General features: G+C 45.0%; 1 protein-coding gene across 1 annotated transcript; it reads right to left on the bottom strand.

The window, feature by feature from the left end:
* Positions 1-6127: 6127 nt before the first annotated feature.
* NEFM (neurofilament medium chain) lies at positions 6128-11521 on the bottom strand. The gene is made up of 3 exons (XM_026007911.2): positions 10155-11521; positions 9369-9493; positions 6128-8003 (listed from the first exon to the last, which is right to left on the bottom strand). Exons 1-3 carry the CDS (start codon positions 11232-11234, stop codon positions 6620-6622), a joined length of 2589 nt encoding a protein of 862 aa, XP_025863696.2. The 5' UTR covers positions 11235-11521; the 3' UTR covers positions 6128-6619.
* Between the last annotated feature and the right edge of the window lie 1509 nt (positions 11522-13030).

Genomic DNA, 13030 nt, shown 5'->3' with positions numbered 1-13030 from the left:
ACTTATTTATTTGAGAGAGAGAAAGAGATGATGAGAGAGAGCATGAGCAGGAATGAAAGGGAGAAGCAAGCTCCTGGCAGAACCAGGACCCTGATGCGGGGCTTGATCCCAGGACCCTGGGATCATGACCTGAGTTGAAGGTGGACACCTAACTAACCAAGCCACCCAGGTGCCCCTACATGCTACTATTTTAATGAATACCTTTAAAAGTAATAATAATAATAGGGGCACCTGGGTGGCTCAGTGATTGAGCCTCTGCAGTGGGCTTCAGGTCGTGATCCCCGGATCCTGGGATGGAGTTCCACATTGGGCTCCCCGCAGGGGGAGCCTGTGTCTCTGCCTCTCTCTCTGTGTCTCTCATGAATAAATAAATAAAATCCTAAGTAAATAAAACTAATAATAATAATAATAGCAAGGAGAATTTACCATTTACTAGGCACCTATTGTTTATCAAAGATGGTTATTCATTGCTATTTTTACATTTGTAATTTTAATTGGACCACCCAGAAACAACCAGGTAGTCTGGATTAGAAAGAAAGCTGGAGAAAAGGATAGACATCTTCTTACCCCTTCACCCCCAGGTATCCACATATTACAAATTTAAGTGGATATAAATTAATAACTTTTAGCTTTTTATTCTAAATATTAGCACAAGCTATTTCAAGTAGAAAATACTCTTTAGCTGAAATATTCTTTTTGGCTATGAATACATTTTTGACATCTAAATTGAGAAAGGTTTACAAACATTATCTCAGGATTCAAACTTTCCTTGAATTTTTCAAGTCAAAGTGGGAGGTGTGGGATGTTGTGGCTTGTGGTGATTTCCAGGTTTCCCAAGTCCAAGGGCATATTATTATATTACTTTGTGTTTGAGTTGCGTTACTCTGTGTTTTCAAACAATCTATGGTTTTTGGAGAATATTATGAAAAATTAAAATTAAGGGTAGTTAGAAGCTCTAATGTGAACTGGTAATTTTACCCCTTTCACCAAAATTCCCTTAAGAGATAAGAACCCAGGGTGTGCCTGGGTAGCTCAGTTGGTTGAGTGTCCACCTCTTGATCTCAGCTCATCTTTATTTCAGTCAGGGTCATGAGCTCAAGCCCTGCATTGGGCTTCATGCTGGGCTTGAAGCCTACTTTAAAAAAAAAAAAGAGAGAGAGATGAGAACCAGACAAGGAGATTAATTTCTTTTTCATGGCATCATCATGGCCTACTTTCTAATGAATGTGAGAAAGCCCAAAGATAGAGCCTTTGATATTTGCAGTTGGCCTCTGACTTGTAATCCTATGATTTTAATTCAGAATCAGGAACCTCCTGTGTCTGCCTTCTGAAAACAATATCATCACTCAAATTCTTGGACCCTTGATTCCATGCTTTCATAACTCTCTTCCTCTCCCATCTCCCCATACATCCAAAGTAAGACCAGAGGCATGGGGATGGGCCTATGTAAGTGGTCTAACATCCTACTTAGGTCTTTGGAATGATTACCTTCCCCTTAAATATTAAAAAAAAAGTGGGGGGGCTTTTGATCTAGTCAATGGCCAATTATTTTCAACTATGGTTTCTTCTAAGATAAGAATGCTAACTAGACTTAAGGATTATTACCTAAAATTAATAACCTATTGAAGACATAATGTGATCATTTTTCAAAATACCTCAAATAAGAAGTAGAAGAGAATTCCGAGAGCCTTGCATTACGGTGTGGAGCACAATCAATATGAATTTGGGGATTTAAAGTTGTCTTTATAGGCCTAACCCAAAATTATCTCTAATTCTCAATATTGCTCTAAATAATTTGCATGAAGAAAGTGTTAAGCCCCATGATTATGTAGGTGGATTATTGGGTATCTAAGCAGCTTCTATGGTTTAATTGGAGTGAAAAATGGAACTATTTTCCACTCAAATTCTCTATATGGATAATGAACATATTATAGTGTATTATACACTGTATTATCAGTATACCTGATAAATATATGTATTTATGCATACATGTATGTTTATATTGTATACTTATTCTGGTAAACTCATTGTGATTGCAATCTGTGTTAAAAACATACATAAGGAGACTAATGTTCTAGTCAATGTCTTATGACCATATTAAATATTTTTTTTACCTGTAGCTTTAATTTAATTTAAAATTCGATATATTCAGCAATGATTTTGATCAGCTGCTATGTATCTATTACAGTGCTAGGTACTTCCACAGCTATCATCTCATTTTTTTTATAAATTTATTTTTTATTGGTATTCAATTTGCCAACATACAGAATAACACCCAGTGCTCATGCTATCATCTCATTTAATTACCTCAGCAGCCCTTTGAAGAGTATGTTAGTGCCCCTCCTTTGTAGATAAATAAGTGGAAGCTGTCTTAGTCTGTTCTGACAAATGCCAGACTGGGTAGCTTATAAACAACAGAAATTTATTTTTCACAGTTCTGGGGTCTGGGAAGTTCAAGACCAAGGCACCATGATCCAATGTCTGGTGAGAACCTGCTTCCCTGTTGAAAGATGGCTCTCTCTTAATGTCCTCACATGGTGGAAGGGAGAAAGGAGCTCCTTTAGTTTTCTTTTATAAGGGCACTAATCCTATTCATGAGGGCCCCATCCTCAGAACTTAAGCACCTCCTGAAATTCCCACCTCCAACATTGGATATTAGGGTTTCACGTATGAATCTGCAGGACACAAGCATTCAGTCTATAACAGAAGCTTAGGGGGATAAAATAAAATGGACTCAAGACACGCAATCTCTCTGCAGACCTGGGATGTGAACTCCAATCCAGCGTTTTTGTCAAAGCTTTATTCTACGGGTAGAAGAGCCCTGGAAGTGGAAAAATTTTGTGCAGATCCAATAAAATAATTCACTTAAAAATAGCTCCTGTTTTCCTTTGGGAAAATTACATAAACCAATAGGAAAAAATAACTTGCTCCAAACTGGAACAACCAACCTATTTGTTGTGGAAATGAATATCCCAATGTTTCAATACTGTCTCTCCACTGACTGGCAATAGAAGACAGTGTGCTAGAAATAACACTTTCCGTTTCCATTGAACATTAAAGTTGTCATAAGAAAAGTGTTGGCCACATTTTTGTACACTGCAAGCTGTTGTGGTAGAAGGAATCACCGCTTATTTTGTATCTGGATGCTTTATTCTTCTCATGATGCAAACAGTGACACATAGAAGTGATATTGCATCTTTTTTTTTTTTAATGTAAAGAGATCTGTAGGCATAATAAATGAAAGACTCATGGCATAGATCTGTATTCTTTCTTTCAATCTGAAGAGAGAGAAGGGACCACCCCAGAATCAACTTATAAATTGAGTTGGCCACAATGGATGGATTTGAGGGGCAGTGTACTACAAGGGGTTAAGCATTTGTGCTCTGGAGCCAGATATCTGGATTAAATCCCCGCTTTATTATATACTGGCTGTGTGGCACAAAGACAGTTAAAAAATGTTTTTCTGAGCCTCAGTTTCCTATTTGAAAATTGAGAACTAATTAGCTTTTGTACTTCTTACATTTAAAATGAAGTAGTATTTCCTAATGCAATCTACTAAAAAGGAGAAATTCTATTTATCAATGGCTTAATGTCATTGTAGCCAGGAACTGATTACAGTTAGGGAAAAAGCATTCTAACTTCATAAATACTTGGAGGTTTATGTTAAGTTTTAAATAGAATCTCTCTCTGTCACTGAACATATTTGAAAACATGAATTTCACATTGCATTCTCTTTAAATAGTATTGTAACAATTGGCATTGCCAGTAGAAATAGTGAATTTCGGAAGAGCAGATCATTGTATTCCTGACCATAGCCCATGATAAATATTTGTTGAATTAATGATAGAACCAAGCAATCTGATACCTTTAGACATGTTGGCGTGGCTTATCAAAGATATATTATTTTTAAAGAGGACTGAACAGTTCTCTGGAATATGTGGAAGTATTATTAAAATTCTTCCATTCTCAGGAAAGAAAATGGGATGGCTGAAAAAAAAAAAAAGGACTTGAAGGGACAAGCCTCTAATGCTGGCCTTAGGGAGGGCTGCTGATTGGTCCTGTCTTTGAAAACAGTGTATGCTATGTTACAAAAAGGGGTTTCTAAGCTGTAGTAGACTCTGGGGCCAGTGCTGGTAATGAAATTATTTTAGGTATAGACAAATGAATATTTTTATGTAATGACTATATACTTAGTAGGTATTTTCTTAATTAATTTAAAGAGATTATATTTATTTGAGAGAGAGCGAGAGAGAGGAGAGAGAGAGAGCGAGCATGAGCACAGGGGAGGGGCAGAGAGAGAAGCAGGCTCTGCACTGGGCAGGGACCCTGATGTGGGGCTTGATCCTAGAACCCCAAATGAGCCACCCAGGCACCCTATTTAGTAGATACTTAAAAAATTCAACTAATGCATCATATAGATCTATTTCTACTTCATTTTTTTTTAAAAATATTTTATTCACTTCTTAGAAAGAGAGAAAGAGAGGAGAGAGTGAGCAGGAGCAGGGGGAGGGGTGGAGGGAGAAGCAGAACCCCCCGCCCACGCAGGGCTCAGTGCAGGGCCCCAGGATCATGACCTGAGCCCAAGGCAGATGCTCAAATGACTGAGCCACCCAGGTGTCCCTGTATTCCCACTTCAGAGAAGAGCTCCCAGACTCTTCTCTGGGGAAATGCTGCTGCATCATGGGTGCCAGTCTTGGTGGGACTGTTAATCAAGATGTTTCTTGTGTTGCTGGCCAAGGCATGGGACAAATGTCTGCTGTGTTTCTAAACTTCCAGTGAAATGATACAAGTTTTGAGTTTGGTCAGCCCTATAACTGCATAAGTCCTGCTACCTCTAGTCCTGGGGCTGTCTTAGCTGATCATCCCCAGCATCCACTTCTGCTCATCCTTCCATCTTAGGAGCTGTCCTGAATTTTTCCAATATGCTGTTTAAAAAATTTTCAATTCTATGTAACTAGAGTAAGTTTTTGCTGATTAAATTTGAAAATTCTCTTTTACCTTGGATGTCGTTGCTTCAGAAAAATTTATGTTTTAACATTAAACATGAGTTTTTAAAGGAAAACGTAAATACACTGCAAATGATATGCAGATACAGTAAGAATTGTGAAGCTTGGCAAATGGCTAATGGTTGCGAAGCATCATTACAAATATTGACGTTAGTAATAAGCTTCCTGGGTGCGGTTAGGAATTAAAATTGGGGTACCTTGAAAAGCCATTTAAAAAGAGCATCAAAGATTATATTATTGGGATGATCTGACTGATAAGAAAAAATATGGACTTGAAATGAATAAAACATTAAATAGTAAGTTACTAATGGTCTTAAAGGTCTACAACAGATACATTTTGAAGAGGGAGTGGTATTATTTCCTTGTTCAAGGTCAGGCTTTTTTTTTTTTTTTTTTTCAAAGCTAAAAACACTTCTTTGCCTGTATCAGAGAAAACTGTTTTTCTTTTTCTGAGTGAAGTATTTTATTTTTGACATTATCTTTTCCCCAGTTAGTAAAACAGCAAAAGTATAAATCTCTGTCAATCAAATCAAGGATCATTGCTGCATTAAAGGTGTGTGTGTGTGTGTGTGTGCACGCGCACATGTATGCACACACATGTCTATATTTGTGTTTTTTTTTTTTTTTTGTATATTTGTGTTTGAACTGGAACCATGCATCAGAGTCTGGTTATTTTTTTGTTAGTATGGCTGATGATTTCAGTCCTGCTTTTTCTGGACACATTGTTAGAAATGCCATGAATTCCTTCGTGTCCCAACTCCAAGAAACAAGTTTTGACTTTTCTGTTGTCCCTCTCACTTTTAGGCTCTCTGGGTTTTGGTTTGGGGTCAAAACATTTGGATATGAAGACTTTTATCCCACTAATCTTGCTTTTTTTATCTGATGCTTTCATTTTTATTTGAAAAATATAAATTTAAAATTTTGAGGTGTGTGTTGGGCTAAATAAGATTCAGACACCTGAACATGTTTTTGGCGATTATGTCTTCTCAGTGATGCCCCCCAAGGAAATAATGATCAGAAATGCAGATCACTTATAACCCCCTGAATAGTCCACTGTGGGAAAAGAAAGGGTCAGGGAGTGGAGATTTCACTTTGAAATGATGAGACACCATATAATCGACTATGTTTCCAATATGACCTTTATTGAGCAATTACTGCTGTGACGTTTAACATCAATCAACGAAAGGTTGCAAACTGTGCATGTCAACGAGGTTCTCCCATGAACAAAAGTCCTTTTTAAATGCACCAGTGAGGTAAACATAATTATTCATATATAGCTTTCTTAAGGCTAAGAGAGTTCTGTGTTTCATTTATTATTTTTGGCTCAGTTGGTTCTTTGCATAATACATCTCAAGACATCCCCCCCTTGAGTGCCCCCCTTCCAACAGCTTAGGAAATTGGCCAACTCCCCAGGTACATACAGTATCATGCATTTTAATCACCCAAAGACTGAGGAGGGAGCACCCTGAGCTTGCATGCAGTTCCCTCATATTGCACAAAGTAAAATACAATGTCTGGAGCCCCCATGGGAGAACCCGTTCTGTTTTGAAGCTGTCAATCACATGCATATTAAAATTGTCATATGGCTTAACCTTTTGCAATGGACTCAAATGTTAGTCACTCTGGGTGACTTCCTTTACTATGGCGTGTGAAGTGACCTTCTCTACCTTTTTGGTAGACACTAGCTTCTCCTCAAAGGTCTCTTCATGCTCTTCGACCTTTTGAGTGACGGTTACAGATTTAGTGATGTATTTGGTAGCACCATCGCCCCCCTCACTGGTGATTTTTTCTATCTTTTTGGTCACCACCACTTTTTCCTCACCTCTGTCTCCCCCCTTCTTTTCATCGGCTGGGCTTAAGTCAAGCCCATTGGTGACAACCCCTTTCTCCTCTTCTCCCCCACTGCCTTTCTCCTTAGTTTCCTGCTCTTCCTCCTTTCCTTCCACCTCCCCATTTACCGCTATGTCTTCCTTCCTGGATTCCTTGGAACCCTGGTCACCACCTTCCTCCTCACTTCCTCCCTCCTCTTCTGCCTTCTCCTTCTCTTTCTCCTTCTCCTGTGGCTGTGGCTTCTCCTCTTTGGCATCTTTCTCCAAGCTCACCTTTACTGATTTGGTGACGGTGCTCACCTCCTCCACCACTTCCTCCTTGACTGGGGACTCTGCCTTCTTCTTCTCGGGCACTTCTTTTGGCTTCTCCTCCTTTTTCTCCACCTTCTCTTCCTTGGGAGATTCCTTTGCTTCTTCTTTCTTTTCTTCCTCCACTTTCTCTTCTTCCTTTTTCTGTTCGCCTTTCTCAGCTCCAGCTTCGGCTTTTGGCTTTACCTCTTCCACTGGGGATTTTGGCATGGGAGACTTGGCTTTCTCTGGTTTTTCCACCTTGGCTTCTGCCACCGGCTCCTCCTTGGGAGCCACCTCTTCACCTTTTTCTTCAATTTTCTTTTCTTCCTTAGCTTCGGCTTCCTCTCCTTCACCTTCGGCCTCCGTTTCTCCTTCTTCCTCCTGTTCGCCTTCTTCTTTTTCACTAGAACCTTCCTTCTCGGATCCTCCTTCTTCAGCTTGGTCTGATTTAGCCCCCTCCTCTTCCTCCTCTTCTTCCTCTTGGCCTTCCTCTTCCTCCTTTTCACCTTCTTCCTCCTCTTTAAGTTCAGGGGCAGCCGCTTTCACTGGAGACTTTTTGGTAGCTACCACTTCTTCTTCGGCTTGCTCCTCTTCCTTTTCTTCTGCCTCTTCTTCCTTCTCTTCTTTCATGGACACTGCCAGCTCCTCTGCAATGGCTGTCAGGGCATCTTCCATTTCTGATTTCTCATCTTCCACTTTGGTTTCCTCTATGATCTCCTCGACAAATTTGTGTTGGACCTTTAGCTTAGGAGCCTCTACCTTGGTTTTCTGAATCTTACTGGATATTGTGACTGAGGGCTGTCGGTGTGTATACAGCGGTCCAGTGATGCTTCCTGCAAATGTGCTAAATCTGGTCTCTTCACCCTCCAGTAGTTTTCTAAGGATCAAGTCAAAAAAAGACAAGACATAATTAAGATCTCTGTGGCCTTCTGAGTTTCATTATGTTATGGGTAATGCAGCAAACACCTTTCAGCAAAAAGAATCACATGAATAAAAGATTCCGTTAAGCCAGTGTAATGCCTGTTATCATTTCACTCATCCAAGGTATCATATCCAGAGATTCTCATGGACCACCAGTCAGTCACCTGCCGCAGCGACTGACCACACCCAATAGTCCATTCACACACCCCACCCAGCACCGAATCTCAGCTCTGCAGCAGTCTATTTGCTGCACCATGAATATGCTGAAAAGCTCTCCCATGGTCAAAAAAGTCTTAGTGACCTTCCTGAGCATTTGGACTTTCAGGATCGCCACTAAATTTCTTTTAGCAAATATAACGTTCGACAAATCTAGAAAAGTGTTTAGTATATACCAGAATTTCGGGTATATCAAGTTATAGACTGGTCTGCAATTTTAATCATAAAGTGTCTATTTAATATAAGTATTCAACTTTCCTGAAAAAAAAAAAAAGAGATAGCTCTGAATGTAATCTATTCCTGCAATGTTACAATGATGACCTTTTGGAGGTAGAAAAACTGTTTAGTCGAGGATTTTCTCCTGTGAAGTTAGTCAACAGTAAGGTGACATCAGTTAGCAGAGCTATAATCTGTTTTTGTTTGTTTGTTTGTTTGTTTTGTTTTGTTTTCTCTCTCTGGTTGAATATCTGGGTCTGTAGATATAAATCTACATAAAACAGAATACACATATTTTCTCTCTCTCCTCTCCCTCTCTCTATTCTATCTAATATATCTAATATATTCTATCATCTACCTATCTATCTATCTATCTATCTATCTATCATCTATCTCTCCATCCTATCAATCTATGGCCTTTCTCAGCCAGATGATGGCAATAGTAAGCTGTAACAGAGAAACAGAGACATTGAATGTCCTGGAATCTGTCCTTGACATTATAAAGTCGAAAAGCTGAAAGCACTGCATGAAATATTAAGAACTAAAATTCCGTTTTTGTTTCAAACAGTTGGAAAACATCTCTCACTAAAATAAAAAAAGTTCAAGCGTAATCGGCGCCCTCCCTCAAAACACTGTGTCTAGATACCTATTTTAGTGAATGTTTACCCTTTAAATCTGTATGGAGTAGTGGAACCACATTTACAGTTCTTCAGAATAGTTTTTTTTTTTTTCCTTGTTTGGTTTTGTTTTAATTAAGAAAGCAAGCCAGGCCCTGACTTAAGATCCCTGCCACCTGCTTGCTTGAACTCAAGTGATGGGGGTCCTGTGGGCAGGCACAGCCTCCGCAGTGCGGTAAGTGTTCCCGCCGGGTGGGTGGTGAGCACAGTACCTGTACGCCGCGATCTCAATATCCAGAGCCATCTTGACGTTGAGGAGGTCCTGGTATTCTCGCAAATGACGAGCCATTTCCCACTTTGTGCCCCGAAGCTCATTTTCCAACTGCTGGATGGTGTCCTGAAATAGACACAGCCAGAGAGGCTCATCCCTCCGCCAGCCGACGTCGCTCTGCAAAACCACTTGCCACCCCCTCCCCCCACTTCCCTCCAGTTCTGCAAACCCCGGTAGCTTCCGGCCCCTTAAAAAACACAAACACGAAAACCACGGAGGAACTCATCGAATGCACAAAGGAACAGGATCAGCTGGACAGGAGGAGATTCCCGGGGCACAGCCCCATGCAGTCAGTAAGACTCCAGGAAACAAACGTGTTTGGGGAGAACCTGTGCGCCCATCGGGCCTCTCGCCTCCGAGCCCTTTCGGGCTGAGTTGTGCCCACGGGCCAGAAAAGTTGAGAACACGCGCGATGCTGCACCAGCCACCTGTGCGCGATGCTGCACAGGTGCCGCTGCGCCCACCACCCGACCGTGCGCCCTACCCGCCTGCGGAAGACCAGAACTCCCGAGCGCGCGAGAAGCCGCCCTTTGCGAGCGGGCGGGGCTCGCGGGGAGCCCGAGGCGCCGGGCGGGGGAGGAGCGGGGGCGGGGACGCGGGGCGCCCCTGCCTCGCTCGGCGGCCGCCAGGGAGCGCGGCGGAGAGCCCGCCGGGTCGCGTGCCCGAGCGCCGGGGGCGCGCGGCGCTGGCGCTGGCGCAGGCCCGGCCGCGCAGCCGCGGTCCCTACCTGGTAGCTGCTGAGATCGTGGTTATGGCGCTCCTCGATGTCGCTGAGCTGCCGCTCCAGGGACTCCTTGGTGCCGCGCACCGACTCGAGCTCGATGCTCTTGGACTGCAGCTGGCGCCGGTACTCGGCGATCTCCTCCTTGGCGGAGCGGATGGCCTCCTTGTTCTGCTCGGCCGCCTCGGTCAGCTTGGCGTAGCGGCACTTAAACCACTCTTCGGCCTGGTGCATGTTCTGGTCCGAGTGGCATTCGAGCTGGGAGCGGATCTCCTTCAGCGCCGACGAGATGTCTGTCTTCAGGTAGTCTTTGCGCTCCACCGTGATGTGCGACGCCTGGATCTGCGCCAGCAGGTCGGCCACCTCCTCCTCGTGGTTGCTCCGCAGGAAGGCCACCTCGTCCTGCAGCGACTGCACCTTCTTGTCCAGCTCCACCTTGACCAGCGACGCCTCCTCGATGTCCTTGCGCAGCGCGCGGATGGCCGCCTCGGTGTCGTCGCGCAGCCGTGCCTCCTCCTCGAAGCGCTCCTTGAGCCGGTGGATGTCTTCCTCCAGGTGGTCCGAGTCCAGCTGCACCTGAGCCTTCTCGTGGTTCACCAGCTCGAGGGTGGCGCGCAGCTCGCGGATCTCCTGGTCGTACGCGTCGCCCAGCTGGGCGTGCGAGGCCTGCTTCTGCCGCAGCGCCTGGATCTCCGCCTCGATCTCCTTGTTCTGCTGCTCCAGGTAGTGCACCTTCTCGATGTAGCCCGCGAAGCGGTCGTTCAGCCCCTGCAGCTGTTCCTTCTCGTTGGAGCGGGACAGCTTGTAGTCTCCGCCCGGCCCGGAGCCGCCGTTGAGCAGCGACGAGGACTGGCTGAAGTCGAGGCTGCTCTCGGCGGAGCTGAGCATAGCCGAGCTGTAGGCGAGGCGCGGGGCGAGCGCGCTGCGCTTGTAGGAGGAGGACACGGTGCTGGGCGAGCCGCGGGACCACGACTGCGAGCGGAAGCCGCTGGACGGGGAGCCGCTGACGCGGCTGAAGCTGGAGCGGGTCTCGGTGACCCGCCGGTAGGCGGACGGGTTGCCCAGCGAGTCCAACGTGTAGCTCATCTTGGAGGCCTCGGGGCGTGTGGCTGTCACAGCGCTCTGCTGGGCTCGCCGCAGCCCATTTATAGCCGCGGCGGCTGGTCCCGGGCCAGGGCCCCGCCCCGTGGAGGCGGCGGCCGAGGAGGCGGGGACTGCGGGCCCCGGGCCGGGGGAGCCGAGGGGGGTACGGGCAGCCCAGCGGTGATTCAGCGCCAGCTCCACGTGGGCCCGCGCCGCATCGGACCCCGGGCTTGGCTGCCCGGCCCGGGCCCCGGCCCCTCCCCCAACGCTCCTCTCTGCCCCAGACCACTTGTCGCCCATCAAGCCCCCTCTCTCCATTTCCCTTCGCCTTCGGACTGCATCGTGCACCCTCGGCGCGAGTGTGCACCCAACGCCCTTTCTTTGTCTAGTCACTCTTCAGCCACGTCGGGCAGCTCTTCTCCCGACCCCCTGGCCACCCGCGGCTCTCTTTTCCTCTTTTGCCCTTTCTCCATTACTTTTTTTTCTTTACTCATCTTCTGTGCCCATCTCTTTCCCTCCTTTCGGGCATCTCTTCGCTCTCCCACTCCACTTTCAGCCTTTAGTCCCGCTCACTGAGCCCCTCCCTCCTGGACCCCTTTTTTCCCCCTCTCCATCCTTTCCTTCTCCCCTTCTCCTTCCTCCCCTCCCCCTACTTTCCTCCCCTCCCCCATCCTCTTTTCCCCTCGCCTCCCTCCCCTTCCCCCACTCCTCCTTTTAAAGCAGCCCCAGATGAGCACTAGCACAGAGTTGGGCCTAGAAGAAGAAGAAGAAGAAGGAAAAAAAAAAAAAAAAAGACTTTGAAGAACAGTCGGCCTGAAGGCTTCGGGAAGGGGACAAAGAGGATGGGCCTGGGTAGTTATTTGTATTAAAAGTGGGATGTGGCGCTACACTCTGCTTAACGTTTGGGGGACGTCCGCAGCTTCCGCGGGGGCAGAAGGTAAGGCGCTTGTGCTCGCTATGGCGCCGGCAGCACCAAGGACAGCGCCCAGGCCGCGAGCCGGGAGAGACTCGGGTGCCCTGGGGGCTCGTCACCCTGCCGAGCCTGTGAGGTTGGCGGGGGTTTCCTTACCCCTCTTCTCCCAGAGTAAATACAACTAAAGCCTGTTTGTAGTGACTCTGTTTGCAGGGGCCAAGCTGGAATCAAACACTAAGATTTCTCTGCAATGCAGAGTTGGCACAATGAACCGATTGCAGATTTTGAAAACAACTAAAAATTCATTAAAGTCAGGTAACAGAAATAATGTACTTGCAGCCCAGTGTGAGCTTTCTAACATATGGTAGACGCAAGTGATCAAGAGATAAAAGGACTGAAATTTGAAGGTCAAATATTCCTTGGAAAGGAGGATTTGAAATATGCTGAGGAGAAAAGTCCAGGGGAATATAGTTTGTGAGAAGTTTGAACACAAACAATTGCTTTGTCATCATTGTGTTCAGTACTCCCTGTATGTAACTGCGGTGATTGGAGAGCACCTGAATTAATTTAAAATTAATTTAAAAGTCGCCAAACAGGTTCACCACAACCTTGAATGAAACCAGGTGTTTTTTTTTTTTCTTTCAATTAAAATGTATTTCCCCATTTAGATATTAATGACTGATTTGGGATAGATTTTCCATAGCTTTAAACATGTTTATTTCAGCAAACAATCTACACAGACTTCCTGATGGTCTGGTGCACTAGTAACTGGTAAAAATGCCCTTCTATTGTACATAGTGCTTTGGGGTAATTCAGGGTGAAAAAAGTTCAGAATCCTGCAAGACAAAGTGAAGAGCAGAGTGTAAGACTAATGACTGAGTTTGCT

Source organism: Vulpes vulpes, chromosome 9, assembly GCF_048418805.1.
Source record: "Vulpes vulpes isolate BD-2025 chromosome 9, VulVul3, whole genome shotgun sequence".
Lineage (NCBI taxonomy): Eukaryota > Metazoa > Chordata > Mammalia > Carnivora > Canidae > Vulpes > Vulpes vulpes.
This window is presented reverse-complemented; position numbering and strand designations above follow the sequence as displayed.

What these genes read in the sequence shown, in the direction of transcription:
- NEFM (XM_026007911.2), bottom strand. Translation starts at nt 11,234, where the DNA reads ATGAGCTACACGTTGGACTCGCTGGGCAACCCGTCCGCCTACCGGCGG. An exon ending in ACGATCTCAGCAGCTACCAG is followed by an intron (nt 9,494 to 10,154) that starts GTAGGGACCGCG and finishes TGTCTATTTCAG; the next exon opens with GACACCATCCAGCAGTTGGA. An exon ending in ATTGAGATCGCGGCGTACAG is followed by an intron (nt 8,004 to 9,368) that starts GTACTGTGCTCA and finishes CTTGATCCTTAG; the next exon opens with AAAACTACTGGAGGGTGAAG.